The sequence below is a fragment of the Staurois parvus genome, unplaced genomic scaffold (genome assembly GCF_062004578.1).
Source record: "Staurois parvus isolate SC_StPar_1 unplaced genomic scaffold, SC_StPar_1.0 ptg000031l, whole genome shotgun sequence".
Taxonomy (NCBI): Eukaryota; Metazoa; Chordata; class Amphibia; order Anura; family Ranidae; genus Staurois; species Staurois parvus.
Window position 1 is genome coordinate 14,473,620 of NW_028317827.1, and position 24,844 is coordinate 14,498,463.

Consider the following 24,844-nt stretch of genomic DNA (forward strand, 5'->3'; position numbering starts at 1 on the left):
CCGTTACTGTACCAAATATAGACTGTTAGGCCGCTCTGAAATAAACGTGTTTTCTCGATATCCAGCTTTGTTTACTGATATATTAAGAATATGTGAGCCAATTATTTAAATGTAAGAAATGAAAAGTTAGCACCTGAGGCTTTAGTAATACACATATACTGTATGCAATGATTACTATCACGTTCATCATTGAAACGTCACTAAAATGTAATACATTTTCCCTACTCCAGAGGTCATTCAACCAACAGTCATTATTTTGCAAGAATATTAAAAAGATCTTGTTATAACACTGCTGCATCTAATCCTTCTTTCTCATTAGTAGCGTACAAGTTCTCAAGAAGTAATATGCACTAAGAACTTAATCTCATTTGCCTTTCACCACTGGCCCTTTGTATGTCTGTAACTCTGCTGGCTCATCAAGGAACATGGAGGTTTTATCATTTAGAAATGCAGGATTAAAGTCTTTTTGAAGTTAAAAATTGATTTTAGCGGGAAATCTAGAACCCCCCCAGCGAACAAAAAACAACATTTTCCAGAATTGTATTTAGTGCCTACACTTGTGAAACACTTAGATGCACAATTTACAAACTATGTTTTTGCTTTCTTTAATCTTGCCTTCTCTGACCACACCTAGAAAATCTAAATTTTAGATTGGGTCCCTAGGATTTAGCAAGCCACATTTCAATGACCCTAGCTGACATTTCATTCTTGTGCCAAGTAGAAGCCTGTAGACTTAAAAACACACCTAATAAAACTAGAGCCTAAAAAAATGTCGTGGTGTCCTATCTGGAGGCCTGACCAACAACTATCTACAGAAACAATGTCAGAGGAAGAAAAGATGAAAGAAACAAAAAAATTCTGCAGTCAATTTAACATGTAGCTACCCCCCTTTTTCAAATAATAAACACTATATTGCCAAAAGTATTGGGACGCCTGCCTTTACACGCACATGAACTTTAATGGCATCCCAGTCTTAGTCCTTAGGGTTCAATATTGAGTTGGCCTACCCTTTGCACCTATAACAGCTTCAACTCTTCTGGGAAGGCTGTCCACAAGGTTTAGGAGTGTGTCTATGGGAACGTTTGACCATTCTTCCGAAAGCCCATTTGTGAGGTCAGGAGAGTCGGACAAGAAGGCCTGGTTCACACTCTCCGCTCTAATTCATCGCAAAAGGTGTTCTATTGGGTTAAGATCAGGACTCTGTGCAGGCCAGTCAAGTTCCTTTACCCCAAACTCACTTATCCACGTCTTTATGGACCATGCTTTGTGCACTGGTACGCGGTCATGTTGGAACAGGAAGGGGCTATCCCCAAACTGTTCCCACAAAGATGAGAACATGATACTGTCCAAAATGTCTTTGTATGCTGACATATTACGAGTTCCCTTCACTGGAACTAAAGGGTCAAGCCCAACCCCTGAAAAACAACCCAATCCATAATCCACTTTCCACCAAACTTTACACTTGGTACAATGCAGTCAGGCAAGGGCCATTCTCCTGGCAACCGCCAAACCCAGACACGTCCATTGGATTGCCAGACAGAGAAGCATGATTCATCACTCTAGAGAACATGTCTCCACTGCTCTAGAGTCCAGTGGTGGCGTGCTTTACACCACTGCATCCAACGCTTTGCATTGCACTTGGTGATGTAAGGCTTGGATGCAGCTGCTCGCCATAGAAACCCATTCCTTGAAGCTCTGTGGTTGTGCTAATCTGAAGGCCACAACAAGTTTGGAGGTCATTAGCTATTGACTCTGCAGACAGTTAGCGACTTCTGCGTACTGTGCACTTCAGCATGAGCTGACCCCGCTCTGTCATTTTACGTGGCCTACTACTTCGTGGCTGAGTTGCTGTTGTTCCCAGTTGCTTCCACTTTGTTATAATACCACTAACAGTTGACCATGGAATATTTAGGTAATTTCATGGATGGCCCTATTTCACAGGTGGCAATTTATCACGGTAACACGTTGAATTCTCTGGGCTCCTGAGAGCGACCCATTCTTTCACAAATGTTTGTAGAAGCAGTCTGCATGCCTATGTGCTTGATTTTATACACCCGTGGCAATGGAGGTGATTGCAACACCTGAATCCAATGATTTGGAGGTGTGTCCCAATACACCCATAGGAAAGAAAAAGTTGCTGATCTAAATCTTACCATAACCACTTGGCCTCCAGAAGATTTTACTCCCTTTATGACCAGGCCATTTTTTGCTATATGGCACTGAGCTACTTTACCTGACAATTGCGCAGTCATGCAACACTGTACTCAGATGATATTTAGAAAATTTTTATTCACACAAATTGAGCTTTCTTTTGGTTGATCACCTTTTTATTTCTTGAACTATAAGCGGAAAAGGACTGAGAATTTGGGGGAAAAAAAGTATTTTTTACTTTTTGCTACAATACATAGCCAATAAAAAAAAATAAATGTCTTCATAAATTTAGGCCAAAATGTATTCTGCTACATGTCTTTGGTAAGAAACATAATCCCAATAAGTGTATATTAATTGGTTAGCATGAAAATATAGTTTACAAATGACAATTAATATACTGGAATTTTTTTTAATCACTAGTAATGGCGGCGATCAGTGACTTATAGCGGGACTGTGATAGTGTGGCAGGCAGTATGACACTAACTGACATTTTGTGGGCACTGACTGACACTGACATCACCAGTGACACTACTACAGTGATCAGTGCCAATAATATGCACTGTCACTTTACTAATGACACTGGGTATGAAGGGGTTAACATCTGGGGCAATCAAAGGGTTAACTGTGTGTTTTTATGTTAACTTTGTGCTCTTTTTATTAAGACAGTTTTTATTTGCTGCTTTGCAGGGAGACAAAAACCGCCAAATGCTGGCTGTCAGTAGAAAGATCTGTGTTGTTTACCAAGGACAAGAGAAGCTGTAACAGACAAAGGTGGGCAGGAGCCCAAAAAATTTCCATGTGGACAGGAACAGAGTCAGAAATTAAGAAAGGGAAATCTCACTGTTGGAGTAATATAGACATATAAGAAGCCAAGAGGTTCACTCATCCCAGTATATGCCACCTATAACTAACCTATCAAGTCAAGGTGTGCTGGCCCTTTATGTAGGGGGAGTTCTTCTTCAATGTTAATATATTTTATAATTTGCTAGTTTGGCCCCACTTAATTTGGCCTGTAATATGTTTGACTTAATTGAGTGTCTCACACAGAATGATTCCCTACACATATAAAACAAAACATTGTGCCTGAAATACTTTCAGTTAAAACAATTTTCTTTGAGTTTTACTCACATCTTGTACATGAGTGACAAAATTAAATAATTTTACACAATGACATGTATCACACACTTACCAAGTTTCCAGCAGAAAGGACTAAATTAAATTCTTCAGTCATGGGATAATGTTCCATAGCCATGAATAATGTGTTTAAAACAATGCAAATTGTTATAGCCAGGTCCACAAAAGGATCCATTACAACCAGTTTAACAATATGCTTTATGCTCAGCCATCTATCAGAGCAGTCCCAGATTAGGAAGGTGTTTGCAAACTTGTACCAACATGGAGGACATTTCTGCCTGGATTCTTCAAGTTCTGAGAAAGGAAGAAACAAGTTTTGGTGTGTTTCTATTGAGATTATTAGATTACATTTTAAGCAGACCAGGTGGTTAAATTAATTCTATTGTCCACCTATGTTAGTAGTCACTATTTAATACAACCCACAAATAGTTTGTTTTAATAATGGGCAACAAAGGAGGACAAATCTCACATCCATTAGCCCTATTTACCCAGGTTTTTAGTGCAGTGAGATGAGGTGAGAATGTCATCCCAGTCTCATTGATCTTTATACCCCCATTCCACCAATTTCCTGCTCAAATGATTTGTGCTACTATATTCTACAGGATGATTTTTGCAAATTTCCTGTAGACCACTATGTTTCTTATACATAGTCTGGTAGTTAATAAAAAAATCTCAAAACATTAATCTAGACTTCTGCAGGTGACAATGCTTTCCAAATGTTGATAGCTCATGAAAAAGATAGGCTTCCTGTCATTTCAACATATTGTGAGTATCACATTGTACTTGCAAAATTCTCAGAATGTTCTTGCTCTTACTCTTACCAAACTGATCGGCTCATGCACAGATTTGCTGATTCCCTATTTCTGAATTCAATAATGGTTACATAGGAAATGACAGATTATTACTGCGCTGTGAACTTAACACAATGGCAAATTTCAGATATAAAAAGTAAATTTTGTATTAATACCCAAATCCTGGAAAACTTGAAAATGATCCTTTGCAGTGAGGCAGCGCCGTACTGCAAGGGTTATTTGCTGGTTTAATCTTGATCCTCCACTTCCCTGGCAGGCTGAGCTGAATCCTTGCTCCAGCAGTGGGCTGTTCCTAGGCATCATAACATCCAATGCCAGCCTAAGAAGCCAGCACTGCTCTTAATCAGGGCCTTAGGCCGTGGAGGAGAAGTTGCTGTGGGGATCAGTATAGCAGCATGGGGGAGCAAGGAATTTGGCAGATACATCTACCTGAACATGTCACCTAGACCTAAACAAGCATTTTACCCTTCCAAAGTTTCCTGGAATTTAGTTTAAATTTGCTCTTTTATAGGATGCAGAAAGAGCCGCTGGATGAAAGATCTAGAAGTGCTTGGAGCAGGCAATTAAACTAGTGAACAGGGAAAACTGGGAGACTATGTTGAGTAAAGATATAAACTCACATTCATTTTACACTACTACTTAAAACCCCATTTGGTCAAGCACCTTCAACAGCAAGTTAGAATCTTACCTTCCATTGTGTTGGTCAAAATACTAGCAACACTCAAGGCTCTCTGTCTCGTAGCTGTTGGATCTTCCAACAGATCCATAGAAACCTGATAACAGCTCGACTTACGCTTCCTTATCTCAGTCTCGGTGGTGGTTCCCTGAAATAAAAGGGCCAGTTGTTTATCCATTGCAGAGATAGCAATGTTCAGTAAACTTTTACTCCAGTTAACGTCATTGGTCAGTCACAAAGTCTAAAGTGACTTACGTTTGGTGAGAATGCTCTCCAAGAAGTTTTTAGAGTAATTTTGTTCTACCTGTAGCAACCAATCAAAGATGCACTAGAAAGAGTGCAAAATTCTGATTGGCTGTTATGAGATACCACCTTGTCAGTTTACTGCAGAACATTCTTGTCTTGTCTGTTTTTTATATAACCTCTGCATATAATACAGAAAAGTTTATGATGGATGTTGTATTAAGCACACAGTGACTAGAATGCAGCTTGAAATGATTAATGAACATGTAACCAGATTGTAGAAATGCATACATATAAGGGGGCTTTTCTTACCATAAAAATGTAGTTTTCTAATTTATACAAAAAGAGGTTTCTTGATTTCAGTCCTAAATTAGGGAAGTTCAGCCCTGCAATGGGTTTTGTGTACTACAATACACTCGTGTGGAGGTACTCTGGAAGGAAGGGTAATAGAGGGCAGCTTCAAAGTATATTCATCATCTGTGGATAGCAGATAACAGCAGAACTGAAGAAATGTGCAGTAAAAATCAAGGAGAGTCACAAGACTCTAGAGCATGTAGCCATCTCTGCTTTCTGCAGATATGCAGCCTTTCTGTGGGTGGGCCTTAATGACCAGTGGCCGCATATATGCGTACCCAAAGAAAATGGAACTGTGCAGAGAGCGGGCACCATGCATGCTCCTGGAACAGTTATCAGCAGCTAACGGTAAGTTCCCAATCTCTACTCTTGAGCTGGAGCTTTCCGATCATATGACTGCTGTGACAGCCAATCATGACGGTTGCATGATTACAAACCTCGCCTCCTGGCATCTGAAACCCCTTAAAGGGCTGAGAAGCGCTGGCGCCAAAGGGTTAAGGACGACATCAACAGGGGTGGGACATCACCATTCTCATGTACCAAAGACACAATAGGGTTGATTTACTAAAACTGGAGAGCTCAAAATCTGGTGCAGCTGTTCATAGTAGCCAATCAGCTTCTAACTTCAGCTTGTTCAATTAGGCTTTGCAAAACAAACCTGGAAAGTGATTGGTTTCAATGAAGAGCTGTGCCAGATTTTGCACTCTCCATTTTTAGTAAATCAACTCCTATATCACTAAATTCAGTCTTAGCACTGAAACATCCTTTGTAAATAAGAGTAGGTGTTTGTCATTTAGATTGCTGTTGAGGGCAGATGCCATGAAATGGTCCTATTATTCTTGCCCTGTTGATGGTTGTCTTTGTCAGTATGCACGAATAAGCACACTTAAATCTGAAGCACCACCTCAACGTAAATTAACAAATTGGTATGTGCCGCTTTTATTCATTTGTTGCAGGAAGTGCAAATTAGGCAGTCTTATGGAAATTGGTGTTTTTTGGTGTACATGAGTATTTGTTAATCCCCCTTCAAGAAGTTCTGTACCTTGTTTGTCTACATTTTCCAACTTCTGCAAAGTGACAGTTGGAAAGAGGAATTCCCATGCTGCATTTCTATATCAATAAAGCAATTTGATTAAGTTCTTGTCTTTTCATCTCTGCATGATATATTTTCATATTTGCTTTTCATGTTTTTGCATTGTGATAAAATGAACTGATAGTAGCTACTCTAAGCTTGGGCTATGGCAGCTGCTTAGCAACACTGAAGCTCTGCAGAAATGAGCAATTAATCACTTCCATAGAAAATAATTATTTGCTTCACTTTCCCTTGAGGCAGATATTTCTGAACAGAACCTCTCAAATATTGGCAAGTGTTAATAAAAGTCATTTTTCTGCAATAGTTGTAATATATTTATAAAATAAAATCATATTTTAATACGGGAATCTTTGGATAAATGTGCAGCACGTGTAAAATTAAATAAAGTCAAATTATTGCTATTATGATTAAACTCTCAGGGGTGACATTTTCAGAACTCATTATTCCCATGTAATGAACATCAGCTGTGCAGTACTGTGCAGGGCAAAATCTCCCTTAGGTAATGTAGGCGGTGGCTCTTACTACTCCAGTAGTGCTTTGGGTTTGAGCTTGTTTCAGCATCCAGTGAACAGAGCACAAGCAGCACGCTTGTGAGTTATCAACAGTACTGGAAGACTATTAGAGGTCAAACACATTAGTATGTTTGCACACTCATTTTGTACAGCATTCAGCAGCAACTCATCATCAAGGTGATAGAGTCCTACTGAATCTTGTCAGAATCATTGTGATAGAGATGTATTAAACCCTATCAGAAGTAAACATAATCTTATCCACGGAAGTCAGTAAAGGACTGTCAATCCCTCCACTAACAACTCTGCCTTGAACCACATCACTAACCTCATTTCAAAATACCAACCAAACCGTTCTCTTTGCTTCTACCAAGACCTCCTGCTCTTTAGCTTGCTTGCCACCTCCTTCCATGGCCACCTCCAGGATTTCCCCAGAGTCTCTCCCATCCTCTGGAATAACTCACCCGAATCTGTCTGCTATCTCCTATTTTGTCCACCTTTTCACCCGAAAACCCATCTCTTCAGGGAGGCCTATTCTGCCTCTAACTAATCTATACTTTTATTTTCTCCATCAATTCATCCCTGACAATTATTTCCTTTTTTGTATCACTTGACTCTCGCTTTTAGATGGTAGCAGGGTCCTCTGATCCCTTTTGTATTGCATTGTATAGTAACTGTACTATCTCCCTCCATTTTGTAAAGCACTACACAAACTGTTGGTGCTATATAAATACTGTATAATAATGGTAATGTTGGTTGTCCTATGTTTATTTCTTCAACTTTTATCAGACCCTTCCTCTCTTCCCAATGGCTATAAAAGGTGTGCTCTTAAAAAGAAGATCTGATAGATATTGAATCTGCCCCCAAGTACGCAGCAATGAAGCAAGTAAAGGTCACCCAAGTACCCATAGCATTGGGGATTTTAAACACAGACCCCTCCTTGTTCATTGTTACTTATGCTTTTGGTTATGTTCAACATTATGATCAACTTTCAGTGAGCAGAACACAAGCTACTATTAATAAGGCTGAGTTTTGTAATTTTATATTGGATGTAAGATATGAATGCTCTAATTTATGAGAAACGTACAGAGAAGAAAGAGTAAGATGGCAGGACAGCTAGAAACCGCATTTTAAGGTACTAGAATATGCCCTCATTCCAATGTCACCACCAATTTAGGCAAGACTGTAAAAATTTTTGGGACAGCACTTACCAGGGGGTGGTCATAATCAGTCCAAACGAAGAGGTTACTTTCAGTAAAAATATTGCGCTACAGTGATCAGTAAAATCACATGCATACCAGGACTTTCAAACCATAAAAGTCAAACCCGGCCCCACTACCTACACATCAATAAGGCCTATCATCATATTAAAAAACCATAGAGAGGTTGAGGGCAGAAAAAGTGATGCTATGCTTGAGCTTTGTAGGGCAAGTAAAGCTTTGCATAGGATTTCAACTTCCTATATCTCTGGATCTACTGATTATCTGGCATGAGATTTTTACTGAACGAATGTAGATATTATGCACAATGTATTTTTTATTAAGTTTTGCTCATTCAATGTTGCCCAGACTTGTGACACACTTTCTTTTAATCTGGAAAAGGCATTATTATGTTGAGGATTTAAAATTACATTTTAGCAATGACACCTTTTAAAGGTAAGGTTCATTATTTATTAAAAGCGCCAGAAGGAAAAACTATTTTTGTTGCCCACAGCAACAAAAAACATTTTTTTAGATATTTTGATAGAAAGATGTACTCTGATATATATAAACCTCAGTTATGGACATGTTTCCAGGGAACACGTAAGTAGTTACATGCTCTGTGCCTGTGGTATGGAAAAAGAGCATCATTCAAACTCTATATTTCCAACATGCAGTGAGGGACAACAACTGTGATTTCTGTGATATTGTAAGTTATGAGGATGGTTTTAAAGTGGAACATCCTTGTTTTGCTTTGGATAGAGTAGGGTAGGGTTAGAGTCACTGTCAGATTTTTATTCCTGTTTGTTTTCCCACAGGGTCAACTCCCCTACTGTCTCCCAATGACAATGGGACAGGAAATGTGGAGGTATCTCCTGACATGGACAGCAATTAAAAACCTTACAAAACTTCCAACTTTTCCCTTCCCTACTCAAGAGTAAATTAAAATCAACATTTGGGTGCTGTTCCACTTTAACGCAAGCAAACAGTGAAGCTGCAAAAAGATCATTAAAGTAAAACAAACTTACAATAAATATTAATTAAAGGAAAACTGATAAAATACAAGCTCAATATTTTCATTAAAAAAATTATATTTTCAATTTATTTTAAATGACCAGTTTTGACATTCATCAAAGAAGGCCAATGTGTACGGGTGACATAGACTAGGGGAAGACTTTTTATTAGCAGCTTTTTTATTTTTGCTTTGAAAAGACAGCAAAAAAAAAAAAAAGCTGCATATTATATAGGTGCCCCTAACACATGGGAGCAGAGCTTACAGAGGTAGCTGGAGGACCTTAGATTGCAATTAGATAACTCTTTAACTAGCACTTTGCCCATGTTAGTTCCAGAGTTTCATCCTTTTAACATTGTATACATCTCATCTAATCAGTGCTGGCCACAACTGCACACTATGCCCTCATAGGTTTGAGGCCAATTTTTGATATATCACCCATTCTAGCCCATGGGGGGAAGGCATAACTACTGCAAAACAGATATCCAATGAATGTGTCAGGGAAGACAAAGAATGCCCAGGCGCACATTTATGTGCCAATGCCAATTGCCCAACAGCCGAGCTCGTGCGTGTGCATGCCGGCGTGCATACATGCCACCAGACTGGCGCCAGGCGGGCTATTTAAACCGCAACTGCACTAGGAGTCCTTGCCTTCTGGTCTACTACATTCCGTTATCTGCTATCTGTTGTATCCTGATCCTGTTGTCGACCTGACCTGTCTTGACCTTGCTTGAACTCTACCTGCACCAACCTAGCTTACCCTTGGAATACGCCTTTGCCTGTTACCCTGCTATCTGCCTAATCGTTGCTGACTCCTGGCCTGAACTTCAACTATCCACTTGCCTACTACCTGTACCTGATCCTCCTGATAGATCCTGACCCGGCTTGCCTGACTCTGCTACTTCTCTGGCCTGTGAATATCACTTGCTACTAACCATCTGCAGTTGCTAGAATCTACCAGCTGCTGCTCCTGCTGACCTGCATCCTCTGCTCACTTGCATCCGCAACCTACTTACATCTTCAGCTCACCTGCATCCTCAGCCTACCTGCGTCCTCAGCTAACCAGCATCCATAACCCAACTGCATCCTCCACTGACCAGCATCCTGGTCATCTGGACTACCCACAATGGCACTAAGGTAAGTAGACAGCTGCAGAGGGTTAGTGTAGTTAAGCATAGGGGGTTGGGTTGAGTTCAGCAAAACTTAGTTAAATGATACAGCTCTTCTTTAAGGATATTAGCAATACTAGCCTTGTGCACCTGTAATGGTTTATAAGAAAAGAAGGGAATAATTCCTGATTATAAGCCAACACCCCCAATATAACAATAGGAAAAAGGAGAAACCCCCTGACACTGGGACGTTAAGGGCTTAGAAGGTACTAGAAGTATTAAAAAAGTACAAATTGTATTTGTCAAAAAGGTGATAATACAAAGACATGTACAACAATACATCCAATTAGAGAAGTATCTCTGCAGCTTTGTTACATCTATGATGATACCCCTTTGTATCTTTTATGTACAGTCAAACCCAGTCATACTGGTTATCCTTATCATGTAATTTCATTTTCTGATTGTGATGCTTTATTATGACTCTGTATGATGTATTGTTTTGTATGTCTTTGTGTTATCACCTTTTTTTGACAAATAAAATTTGTACATTTTTAATACTTCTAGTACCTTCTAAGCCCTAAAGTCCCAGTGTCAGGGGGTCTGTCCTTTTTCCTATTGTAATGGTTTATAATTACATTATTTTTTTAACATGCAAACTTGCATTTCAGCTCAGGTTTTCCTTTAATAAGTACATACCACCAAATACACGGGTGCAGTCATAATTACACTATTCTGTAACATGATTGTTAAACTGGCCATTGGAAAGATCATTTTGGGAAGATTTTGCAAATATTCTTTAAATAACCATAAACTAATTTTAATGATAGATATTTCTAAAAAACATCTTTTAACTTGTTAGGAAATTCTCTGCAGATCAATGGTACAAATGATTGTTTATCACACAAGAAACCTGCAGTCTAATCTGTTACTCTTCAATCTGACAGCACAGCCAGTTATCCTAAAATTTACCAGCTAAAGCTATTGCAAAATCTGTTTCCTGTTGGTTAATGTATGATCCTTCTTATACATTTTTAAAGAATATTCCACCAATCTTCCCAAACTGTGTTCCTTCTACAGCCATTCTGAGACCAGGTATCCAAAAAGATGAGCAAATTTAATATTTTGTGTGATCGACTGTTAAAAAAACCCCAGTTGTTAATATTTTAAAGCACCCCTGTATTACTAACTGAACTATATTTCTGTAATATATTTCTGTATTATTTAACTGTATTACTAACTAAGCCAAAGAAATAAGAGTTAGTGGATTCCAATGTCCTGAATTGACCTATGGCTTCAGATATATTTCTCAGGGACCCAGGAAAATTTGTAGGACTTAGGAATTCGTGTATATAACACAAGAGGAGGGCTGAATTCCAATGTTAGGTTATTTCAAAGTGCAAACCAACATTAAAGAGCAATTGGCTTAAAGTGGAATACTACCCAAAACCTAACTAACACAAAACCTACTCCCACCCCCATTCTAAGCCTAATCTATCTAACCCTGTGAAGAAAAGATCACTATACTTACCTATTCCGAAGCCGCTCTGGTCAGGTCTCCAGCGCGGCTTCTGTGTGCAGAGAGAAAGTCGACAATAGCTGGGAAATTAACAGGAGATGACGTCACTCACAGACTTAATATGGGGCAGTCATTGTCAGCTGCCTCTGCTGTACACAGAAGCCACAGCTCAGTGTGGTACTGAACTGAACCGGCTTCAGATTAGGCAAATAGCAATCTTTTCTTTACAGGGCTAGATAGATTAGGCTTAGAATGGGGTTGGGAGTAGGTTTAGAGTTAGTTAGCTTTTAGGTGGAATTCCACTTTAATGCTGCAGAGAGATCTCTCTTACTGGAAGAGAGGCAAGTGGAATGTTCCCATCGTACAAATTCCTGGAGATGGTTTGAGCAGGTGGAGGCTGTAGCAACTACCAGCTGAGAAGTGGTATCAGAACACATATCGCCAGCACACCATGGGTCTTCAGAACAGTGTCCAAAAGTTTAATAAAGTGTTCACGTAACACCTGTAAATGCCTGGTGGAAGAAAGGCCAGTCACATGACTGAGGGGTCACAAGACCAGGAACTACACAAGTTTCACAATCCTAAAGCAAGCAGAGCATAATTCACATTTGTAAAGTGAAACCTTAGGTGGAGTATTTCATGTATTTAGGAGTAGATTCCCTGAAAGATCAAATTGGTCAAAGAGTAATACAACAGTCAGAGTTATAATATCACTATAAGGGGACAGCCTATAAATAAACATTTTTGCAAAAACATGTACTGAGAGAATGCTGCCATCTCTAACCTCTCCTTGCTAGATGCCTTACTGTCATACTGATCTAATTCTCTCAATACAGTTTTTTTTCTAAACATTTCACTTTTCTTGATCATGGAACCACCCCATATTTCTAATTGGTGAGTTATGTTCTGATCCCAAACAAATATAACTCATTGTACTAAAATATGGGTAATAATTTGCTCATCTTTAGATATGTATTCGCAATGATACAGAAAGCTTGGGAGAAATTTCCTGGGATGGAAGCTGAAACATCAGATTTGGCAAAACAGTATAGGCTACAACAATGGGTGAAGGGAAAAAGTGAGCACTTTTAGGGGCAGAGACTATATGCAGAGTGTAACAATATGAACAAGTTCCATATTCCTTATATAAAGGACCAAAGAGAGACATGGTTTTATATTCTGTACCGTGGCATTCAGTCTAATTTGTCATAGGTCAAAAAGGTCAGTCAGCCAAAATAAAAATGTATTTTCCTTTCTACCTATAAATGAATATCTCTTTACAAGAATCAGTACTTTTTAAACCACCTATATAGACCTTTGTCCGTTTTTCTTTTATAACCTCTTCTGTTAGGTCAGAAATGATCTGAATACTCCCATGAATGTGCTGCTTCCCAATTAAAGTATGTCTAAAGCCAAACTAGATGTTCTCTCCAGGACACGGATAGAAGGGAAATGTTTAAATAGGAACAAATGCTAATGTTATAGTTGTATCTAGTTTGGAGCGATTTAAATAATAAAAGGAATAATAGAAGGAATAAAAGGAAATTAAAGAGAACAGGGAAAATTCCCTAATGAGACAGAGACATAAAAAGGTAAAACAAAATGTACAGAGGATTTAACCATTTCCTACTACATCTTTCCAAGTAGTGGTGGAGCTTGCCTGCTCCCTCTCACCATCTCAAATGCCAATTGGCCCATCAGTATGATGACATCTGCCATTAGCAGCTGGTACCTATCTGAAACAGTTGGAGACACATACATACATGTTCCCAATGCAGGTATTTACCAGATGCAGCTCCTTACCTTACAAGGGGAATCCTACAAAAAGGAGCATGAGTTCCTTTAACTACTGGAAGAGCATGATGCATGTATGTGTATTACAGGCAGATTAGACAGGGAGGCAGAAAAATCTATCGTAGGATATACATATAACCATTGTCTGTTTAGATGGCCATACATGGACAACAGGGACAGGGCGAAATTCAATCCATGAGTGGGCTAGCTAGTTGTACACAACTGATCTATTGATTGACATGTGTAAACAAGTCTGTCCTGTTTCTCCCAAATGATCACTACCACGGGCTATAGCTGGCAACACTGATTGTTATATTCTACCAGCAGGCAGGTAGGGCTCCCTGCCAACAGAATGCAAAAATTTAGCAGGAAGGATTCCCTCATGCACATCAAATGTGTGGATGAGGGAACAGGCTCATTTTTTTTGTTCAACCTGCTGGTTGAATGAAAAAAGTGAATCATGTGTGGCCTGCCTTAGGACGTAGAGAGTTCATAAACAGGCACGGAAGATAAAAAACTATTTTGGCCGAAAGAACCCTTAAAAGCTGTCCAGACATAGTTTATGAAAACCAATCACCATAGTGCTACAGGATCCACCTTTAGAGAAATACGATTTGGGGGTATTAAGGTCCCACCATGTCTAGACTACTTAAAACTTTCTTACATTGTCATCAGAAGTTGGTTTATCTATTATCACCTCTGGCAGAAGAAGTCCAACAGGCGATGTTGGGACAGATGGACCTCCCAGCAGAGACACTACACCATTGCAGTCCACTGTGCTGTGCATCTTCCCATTCACCGGAAGCATTGTCTTTGAGGATTTACTTGCTTGGCTGATATTGCTGTTCCGCCTTTCTCCGTGCCTGTGAGGTACAAATAAAGAACCCCTTCTGCTCTCATTGTCCTCAAAAGTGCTGTGTTCATCATCTGCAAAGTCGTTCTCTGACCCCATGTCTTTTGCACGGTTTCTGAAGCTGAAGAGGCTGGCTCTGCTGTTACGTCTTGGAGAAAATAGAGATCCACGGATACTCAACAATGACTGTTTAAGAAGAAAAAAAACTGTGTTACCAAAATACAATGTGACATCCCGAATAGGAGTGATAGTTACTGGATAGTACTGTGTCAATATTATTTTGAATAACCAATGAAATGTGTGTGACCCATTGAAATGTTATTACTTGTAATACATTAAAATGGACATTAGATGGCAGTGGACTGCCATTTAGGGTCACTCACAGGACAGAACAGCCCTCTGGTACTTGTATGCTGAATAGCAGGACTTAGCTGGTGAGATTTCCCAAGAGGGGTAACGTGTGGGCGGGGGCATATATATATCAAAGTCCGGGAGTTTGGCCAGGAGAGTGCATGGAGAGACTGAAAGAGAAGGAGGTGTGCTGATGGCTGAAGTGCTGAACTAGACCGCGGAGCCAGGGTTGGAGAGAGAGGAAGACTGAAAAGAGACTACTGACCACTGCTACGCTACCCAGCAGGCCAATTTGACAGCAGGAAACTGAACGTCGAGTCTGAGCCAGAGAGTCAGTGAACTGACCCCATTTGCAGTGAAAGACAGACTGTTACGATCTGCTGGACTACTTTGATCAGGTGAGAGAGACCCATGCACCCACTAATCAAGTGAATACTGACAGTTTGCCACCTCACCAATCTGCTTACACATAGTTGTGAATATTATATATAGTTGCCTCATTTTTGGGCTAGTTCTCGCAGCTGCCATCATTGAGGTACAGCTACATTACAGTTTATTGTACAAGCTGACCACAGGACATACATTTGCAGGCTATGATACGGTAGTGCCAACTAAAACAACAAGTTTCCCTTGTCCAACAAAGCAGGATTCCCATTATTGTTGATTTTTGCCTTTGGTGTACAGAGGGAGCTGTCTTTGCCTATAGACATTTATGCCAGTTGTTCTTATTCATTACTACAAGCCTGCCCATGTTTAGTGCTCTAAATGGGACCCCACCTTAATTCGCTATCACCAAAAGGAAAAGTGTTAAATCTCCCTTGTTCCTTCACTATTCTTGTGTTACCATTCCAAGGAACTATATTCCACACCAACTCAACTTCAAGTCAACTGGGCCCAACAAGCGCGCAGAAGGCATTGTAGTGTTCTTAAAGGGTCAGTGCTCAATTTCAAATGAGAATTCTTCCTTCACATCTAATCCTTGTCATCTAGTTCTGAGGACCCACAATGAGCTTACCAGTTTCTTGATAGTTGTTTCTGCTCACTGAGGATTCAGCAGTACCCTCAGATTGGAGGCAGTGGATTATTTCTGAAAGCAGGCCTGCTAACAGTTATTGTTACTTTACTGTGAATGTCATTACTTTTGCTCACAACTGCCAAGAGTGATTATATTTGCTGCATATATACGTGTTATTTTGTTCTTTTTGACCAAGTTACCTTTAATTCCAATATAAACTTCATATTGGTTTATCCTAACTTGTGCGTGAGTCCATTTTACAGTTGTGATTCACTTTGGTCATGAGAGCACGGTGGTGTCAGCAGAGGTCGGGCTTTCAACGAGAGGTTCAGATTGACAGGGATCCCAAAAATTACTAAGCAACCCTTAACCTCCCTGGCGGTCTGATTATGTCAGTATTTTTGAATGGCAAAGCGGTACATTGTTTTGCAAGGAAATTTCAGTGTCTGATGACCAATTTCCCCACGAATCACTATCGCTCAATTCTGTGATTCTAATTCACTATCGCTGTTTTCTAGCTGATCTAAAGCCGTGTTTGACCTAAAGGGACACTTTTTGGATGCCATGAACGTTCTCAAGTTTTCAGGCAGAAAGAAGGGTAAAAGTGCAGGCAGGGCACTGGACAAAGCACTAGGGACAAAACGGAGGAGAAATGGTTTGATATAGTAATGTATTCCTACCAGATTACAATGTATTGTGTGTAGGTCATGTTTTTAGTTTTTTTAATCTCCCGCTGGTTCTGCCCCCTGCGTTGCGGCATGCGCAGGGAAGGGATCCCGGAAGATGGATGCCGGTGGAGGACACAGTTGGAGGACATCGGCCAGAGGACACAGTGAGAGGATATCGGGGATCGCAGGGACAAGGTAAGTTACACTACACACACACTACAGTGTAATCCCGAGTGTGACTCGGGGTTACCGCTTTTGGTACTGAAAATTAACCCCGAACCACACTCAGGATTACCGCTAAGGAGGTTAATGGGTAGTGCTACATGTGTGTACCAAGAACTGGCAGCTAATGGTGGACAGGAGAATTTACTTCATGCACAGATTTATCTGTTTAGAGACAGCTGCTTGAGCGGCAGGGTACAAAACTTTTGCCACGCTTATAGTAAATTTTCACAAAACTGAAAGATTCAGAGCCTTTGAGCCAAATGGCAAGAGAAAAAAGCAAAACAAGTGCTCATGTCTGCAAGCATCCCAGGACCACAGTAATAGTCACTTACTGAGGTGCAGCCCTCTAAAGATCGGGAATCTTGCTATTACTGGAAGAAAGCAAAAAGGGGCGCACTCTCCTAGTGCATTACCATGATAAAAAGGAATTTATTAAAAATGACAAAAGTATATACTCACAAACCAAGAGTCAAAAAACAAGCAAGGAACCAATGTGACAGTCCCAGCAAACGGAAGTCTTGCGACAGGGTATGCAAAACAAGTGCTCATGTCTGCAAGCATCCCAGGACCACAGTAATAGTCACTTACTGAGGTGCAGCCCTCTAAAGATCGGGAATCTTGCTATTACTGGAAGAAAGCAAAAAGGGGCGCACTCTCCTAGTGCATTACCATGATAAAAAGGAATTTATTAAAAATGACAAAAGTATATACTCACAAACCAAGAGTCAAAAAACAAGCAAGGAACCAATGTGACAGTCCCAGCAAACGGAAGTCTTGCGACAGGGTATGCTAACGCATTTCGGGAGAATCTATAACACTTGTCAGGGCTTTTTTCACCGGGAATGTGGGGGAATGCAGTTCCAGCACCTCCAACACCCCCAGCACTGAATTTATGTAATGGCAAGGGGTGCTGGGGTGTACTGGAGGGTCTATTGATGCTGGCTGCTTGGGAATTTATTGTCACTTGAGGTGATCTATTTTTGCATGGTGGTTTATTGTTGCTGGATAGGGATCAATTGTTGCAGGGAGGTAAATTGTTGCTGGAAGTGATCTACTGTTGAGGGAAGGTCTGTTGCTGTTGGGGGTGTGTTGTTGTTTGGGTGGCATTTTGTTGCAGGGGCCCAATGTTGCTGGGGGAATCTACTGTTGCTGGGGTGGGGCTATTGTTGCTGGCTGTACGGGATCAATTTTAATGCTTTTATTGTATTCATTAGCAAATTCCATACAAAATGATACTTGGTTCTGCTTTACAAGGAGCAGTACGGGGAGGAGGGTAGGGGTAATACTCAAAGGATGGTGCTCGGAGGTGGGTAGGAAGGCAGAAACAAGGGGTGACTCAGAAGGGGTAGTTCCTCCACCTTTGTTCTGAGAAAAAAGCCCTGCCCCTTGTTAACCAGACTAGTTATATTTGAAGGACAATATGAAACATAATCCATTTTTTACTCAACCTATTAGAGCTCAATTGTTTTAAGTGTCAGTGAGACATGATTCATTCAAAGAACCAGCATTGAATTTAGTATTATAGCAATTGCCATTTATAGAGGGGGTCCTAATAAAATATTTTGCACAAGGGATAATCAGAGCACAGAAAGAATAACAGAATATGAAATACAAATCAACTTTCTAATAATACCTGGTGTGGAGAAGAGAACTTGTTTTCATAAGTCAGCCGATTTCCTTCAATAGAAAAACGAAAACCTTTCCTCTTGATACTTGTTTCAGATTCCGACTTTGGAAATTTCTCATCATCCCCTTTCTCATCATCCTCTCCAAGCTCCTTCTGCCTTCTTTTCTTCTTCCGGTTCCGTCGGTCTTTAGCACTTTTGGAGCTTAGCTTGGAAGCCTCTGAGGAACTTTCAGAAAGGGGCCCAAAGCCACCCTCTTCACTGTACTCTTTCGATAGATTTAGTGCTGCTACAGCTGCCAACTAATAAGGCACATAGAAAGAATTACCTATCATACCAATACAGGCCTTATCAACTTGCAAGATTATTTTACATGCTAAAATTTTATTTTTCATGACATCTATGAAAGGTTCTATCATGGCCCAGTTCTGTGAAGAAAGTCAGTTTAAAAGGAAGGTCCACCCAGTCATAGACTTGTATAGAAACTATTAGGACTGAAATATATAACCTTACTGGTTGATATCTTTAAATGTAAAACTAAGAAAATGTGTCAATTACAGTGCTATAATGTATCATACCTGAGCTTCTTCTTGTTGTTTTTTAAGTTGCTCCAGCATTTGTTGAAATTCAGCTTCTTTCTGCTCTGCTTCTTCCAATGTTGCCTGATTCTGTTCCTCATACGCCATAGCTACCACAGCCAGGATCAGATTGACCAGATAAAAGGAGCCCAAAAAGATCACCAGCACAAAGAATATCATGTAGGTCTTACCAGCGGCTCGAAGAGTCTGCAGCAGCAAGCACATATTTAATAGGAACATAAGGATAATTGGACCTAAACCTAATAATACAAATATATGTAAAGTATATTTAAACCCAAATGTAGAGAAGGGTTAGAACTGCTGAATTTTTTTGTCATCTGTGTCCTACTGTGTATCATCAACAGAAAAAGAGGCAAAATCCTTTCAATCCTCTCTACTCTCAGAACGTTGTCATGCGGGCATACATCTGTAGTGAAAAATGTTTACTCTATCTCTGTTAAGGTGGTAACTCAAAGTTTTGGATTTACCCTCAATTTTTTCCTGGTGAACTTGGTGCTCAGGACAGTTAGAGAAAATGAATCTCCTTAACGAGGACAGCAATAGCAGCCTGACAGTGGTTCTAACCCCTCACCACTCTATCCACATTTTGAAAGAGGTTTTGCCATTTGTCATACTTTAAAGAATGAAAGTCTGAAAAAACATTGCTAGGAGATGAAGATATTTTGGTAGATGAGACTTTGTAGGTCTCTTCTGTCAAAAACCTTTTCCCCTTTCTCCTAGCAATCAATTTTTGTATATATACTGCCCATAGTGCATGTTCAGTGTACACTTTGTGTCGATTCTAAGCATCTGTACTGTCCCAAGAATGGATCCAGGTGCTAGGATAATGTGAATCCAGCGCACATGCTCCATTAGCCCAATGGTCAAAGAGAAGAAAACATAGGTCGGGAAGAAATGACGGAGAAAAGGAGCGCAGGGCTATCAGCAATTCAGGAGGGCAAAGGTAAGTTCGCCATAATGTGCTGTGCATATTCGGACATTATGGCAAAAGCTTCTACACTCCAACAGACAAAAGTTCTTCTTTAATGAAGCCTTTTGTTTCAATTGTACAGATCTGATGACACCAAGCCACTGAATGAAATAAATGTGGCAGTTTCTGTGTACTCTACTGGCAAAAACACATAACAAAATAAAACAAAAAATAGTTTAACAATCTATAGGTTTTAGAACTAATTTAGCTGTTGTTAAAAAGTGCCATTTTAATTTTTATAATTTGTCATGTTTATAATTAAATCAAAATTAGTAAATGGGATGCTACAAAACCAAGTACAATAAAAAAAAAAAAGTATACTTATGAATATTAAAAAATATAGCAAAAGAATTAAACAGAATACAAATAACTAAAACAAATTAGGGAAAGAGTGAAAAGAGTTAATTGTGGCTAAACTGGGTTAACCAGGAACAATTTTAATTAAAAAAATATTTTTTTTTTAACTTGTGAAGTTGCTTTCACTTAGAAATAGGGCTGGTATACCAATTTATTTATCAATGACGTTTAAGATGTGGGTGACATCAGTTATGCTGGCAGAGCAGCAACAGCAGGGGCCATATGTGGAAGGCTCAAGAAATTTGAATTAAGCTTTTTAGAGTGTGCCTTGGAGTCCCAAGGTCCACAACTAGTTAATAATATTCATTGCTATGCATGTAAAAGCTAAATGAGTTTCGAATACTTCTGTGAGATACACAAAGCAAGTTTTCAGTTTGAAGAACATCACATAATACAACACAAACAAAATACAACAACACAACGAAACCAGCAGAACATAATACATTCAACACAGCTATGCCTTATAGTTAAAGAACGTAATAGCAGTTTTGTATATATTTTCCTGCTATATTATGTATGGTCAGAACTCCAAAAAAAGTTTTATTTTGAAGACAGGTGAAAAAGAAATATTAATCATAAGGATTTTTTTTATTGAAGATTAAGATTTTTTATTTTCTATATGAACCAGCAGGTGGGACTGTAGGTCCCTTTAACTGGTTTTATAAATAAATAAATCAAATAATGAAGCGCTTTCACTGAACTCTAGATTGTAGTATATGCATACAAATAACATATATGTGAAATAAATACAAAATGAATAAACAATTAAGTCAAGAAATCCTAATAATAAATATATTCAGTCAGGATGCCATGCTTGTAAATGGTTTGTGATATGTGAGTGAAATTTTAACTTTTTAATAAAACTGTAATAGCAGTCTGCACTATTGGTCTATTTTCTACTTCTTGTGCCATTTGTACATGGGAGTCTGATGACCATGCTCTCTGGAGATTTGAAGAGGAGTAGTATTTACATGTAAATAAAGTGCAGTTGACCTCCTTTATCACAGTGAAGTCCTACAGATAATGTGAAAAGACACCCATGGCACTGTGGTGTGTGTTCAGGCTGAAAAACATCATCCTGGAAGAAATCATTAATTGATCTGTGATTGCACAACAATAGAATAGTGTATGGGACTTTCAAATGTACTCTGTTTATGTTATTTAATTTGTTTTTGGTGATAATGTGTCACTGCACATTGGTATATTATTCAGAGCTACAGTATATTTGAAGATCTTTATTATCAGGATTTATTGACTTAATTGTTTATTCATTTTGTATTTATTTCACATAAACACTATATTGGCAAAAGTATTGGGACACCTGCTTTTACACGCGCATGAACTTTAATGGCATCCCAGTCTTAGTCCGTAGGGTTCAAGTTTGAGTTGGCCCACTCTTTGCAACTATAACAGCTTCAACTTGTCTGGGAAGGCTGTCCACAAGGTTTAGGAGTGTGTTTATGGAAATGTTTGACCATTCTTGCAGAAGTGCATTCATGAGGTCAGGCACTGATGTGGGACGAGAAGGCCTGAATCAGTCTCCGCTCTAATTCATCCCAAAGGTGTTCTCTCGGGTTGACATCATGACATTGCTTTGTGCACTGGTGCGCAGTCATGTTGGAACATTATCCCCAAACTATTCTCACAAAGATGAGAGCATGAAATTGTCTAAAATATCTTGGTATGCTGATGCCTTAAGTGTTCCCTTCACTGGAAATAAGGGGCCAAGCCCAACCCCTGAACAACAACCCCACTCCATATTCCCTCCTCCACCAAACTTTACACTTGGCACAATGCAGTCAGGCAAGTACCGTTTTATTGGCAACCACCAAACCCAGACATGTCCATTGGATTGCCAGACAGAGAAGCGTGATTCCTCACTCCAGAGAACACATCTCTGCTCTAGAGTCCAGTGGTGGCGTGCTTTACACCACTGCATCCAACATTTTGCATTGCACTTGGTGATGTAAGGCTTGGATGCAACTGCTCGGCCATGGAAACCCATTCCATGAAGCTCTCTATGCACTGTTGTTGCGCTATTCTGAAGGCCACATGCAGTTTGGAGGTGTTTAGCTATTGATTCTGCAGACAGTTGGTGACTTCTGCACACTGTGCGCTTCAGCATGCGCTGACCCCGCTCTGTCATTTTACGTGGCCTACCACTTTGTGGCTGAGTTGCTTTTTTTCCATGTTGCTCCCATTTTGTTATAATACCACTAACAGTTGACCGTGGAATATTTAGTAGCAAGCAAATTTCATGGATGGACTTATTGCACAGGAGGCAACCTATCACAGTACCACGCTTGAATTCTCTGAGCTCCTGAGAGCGCCCCATTCTTTCACAAATGTTTGTAGAAGCAGTCTGCATGCCTAGGTGATTGATTTTATACACCTGTGGCCATGGAGGTGATTGGAAAAACTGAATCCATTGATTTGGAGGGGTGTCCCAATACTTTTGGCAATATAGTGTATGTTATTTGTATGCATATGCCACAATCTAGAGTTCAGTGAAAGTGCTTCACCATTTTATTTATTTATTTATCTATCCATGTATTTTAGCACAGTGTGATGAGTGCATTTTTAGGTGATAGCGGCTATCTTTATTAATTTAGTTATTTTCTGTTATATTTTGGGTTTTCTATTTTATTTTCATCCAAATGGTTTTAGCTATCACTTTGTCCCTGTGATAAAAAAACAAGTGTGTTTTTTGGTAGAAATCAATAGCTCAAGCTACAATTTGCACATGAAAGTAAATGAGTTAGAGCACTGATTCACCTCAATCAGTTAACTCAATCAGAAGTTTAAATCACACAAACAGAGCCCCAAAGCAGGCAGCATATGTTGGGCTGTCTCTTAACTGACCTATAGGGCTCTGGGAATCCTTTGCCATGTATTAAATATTTATTTGCAAACAACGATTGTATATATATCCAAAAAATATATAAAACAAAAGTACAACAGTTAAAAAAAAACGTTGGAAAGTTCTGAACTTTTACACATTCAGGGCACAACTACATTTTTAACAATAACTTGTGTTTTCAATATAGATTCTGTTGCTAAATAGGCATTGCTTGGTAGATGAGTGACAAGTTTCTCCATTGATGACTTTCCATCAACGAGGGAGCTACATCTCACTTATCCAGCCAGTGAAGGAATGATACATGGGAGCAGGTAAGTATATTTTTTAGCAAATCTGTCTTTGGCAACTTTTCCATAGTTTGACATTGTTTAAATTTAGCACTTGTCACTTGAATACTCACCAGCTGATATAGGTTCTCCCAGTAGTCTTGAGTCATTAGTCGAAACAAAGATAAGAAAGCCCAGCTGAATGTATCAAAACTTGTATATCCATAGTTGGGGTTTCTCCCAATTTTAATACACATATATCCTTCTGGGCATTGACTAAAGAATTATAAAATGAAAATACATTTTAGCAACAACATCATTTATAAAAAACATTACATAAGCATAAGAAGTCATACTAGTTTTTTTTAGCTGACTATAGTTTTGCTTTAAGGGCTCATTTTATGGTATTATGCATGGGAAGGATTAAGTGTTACACTGTTTTTAGTTAAAAGAATGTTAACTTTTTAAGAAAAACGTATGGAGTATTTCAATATTGTTAGCTAAGAGCACCAAGCTGAACGTTACTAGAGTGAGCAACAAAACACTAGAGTGCAGCATTTTAGGGACCTTAAATATGGCCACCAAGTGCTCTTAGGGGCATTGTGTGACATTATTTTTAAAACTGCTGACTAAATAATCTACATTGAATGTAATATGGCTTTAATACACTATTAATGAACCAATAATCTGCACCCCCACTGCCACTAGGTGTTTGCAAATGCCTAGAGAGCATCAGCTGTGCCAGGCAAGCCATTAGTAGCACCCAATAGTATGCCACGCCAGTGCAGGAGGGTTGCCAATTAAGTGCCACTAGATTACAGAATAAAAATAACACCTGATATTTTCATAAAAGCCAACCACATGAATCTCTCTAAAAGTAGGTAACACAGATTATTACACAAACACTGTTAATTTTACTGAACAGGATTAAAAAAAAAACCTTACCCCGAATCTGATGAGTTACCGCACAACAAAAAGTCCTTCTGACCTTCCTGCTTGTATAAGTGTGCTACATAGAAAGAAACAGAAATATTTTATTACATTTTACACTGCAATAATAAAATGAATAGCTTTAAATGTTTGTGCAAAGTATCTTACGACCCAAACATAAAACTGAAAAGACTAACTGTGTCATAAACTGCTGTTCCTCATTGCTGTTGGCTGGGGCAATGGTTTTGGCATTTACTTCAGAAAGAATTATGTTGTAAACTATATTATCACAAAGAAAGTGATGCTGAAGTTGGTCCAAAAAATATCAGCACTAAAAAATAATCCCCCAATTCTCTGGCTTAAAAGTCTTTTTAAAGTCCCTACTAGTTTACCTTTTACTGTCTGCGTCCCTTTGGAGAGATTTCTCTTCAAAGTTGGAAGAATTCTCCCTTTAGAAAGTTTTCATTAGAACATGTTATCCCCTACCTCTTTTTCTGATGAAAACTGTATAATTTAAATGTCC

The 24,844-nt window shown here is 39.2% G+C and overlaps 1 protein-coding gene across 3 annotated transcripts in view; it reads right to left on the bottom strand.

The window, feature by feature from the left end:
- The window catches only part of LOC149470821 (sodium channel protein type 2 subunit alpha-like), a 257,204-nt gene that overhangs the window by 81,387 nt on the left and 150,973 nt on the right, over window positions 1-24,844 (bottom strand). For all 3 annotated transcript variants that reach the window (XM_089660265.1, XM_089660254.1, XM_089660260.1), the window contains 7 exons: window positions 24,337-24,400; window positions 23,526-23,667; window positions 18,918-19,124; window positions 18,348-18,641; window positions 14,300-14,641; window positions 4,786-4,921; window positions 3,341-3,579 (listed from right to left, as the gene is read on the bottom strand). In XM_089660265.1, coding sequence (XP_089516391.1) covers window positions 3,341-3,579; window positions 4,786-4,921; window positions 14,300-14,641; window positions 18,348-18,641; window positions 18,918-19,124; window positions 23,526-23,667; window positions 24,337-24,400 — 1,424 coding nt within the window. The remainder of the gene's footprint in view (window positions 1-3,340; window positions 3,580-4,785; window positions 4,922-14,299; window positions 14,642-18,347; window positions 18,642-18,917; window positions 19,125-23,525; window positions 23,668-24,336; window positions 24,401-24,844) is intronic.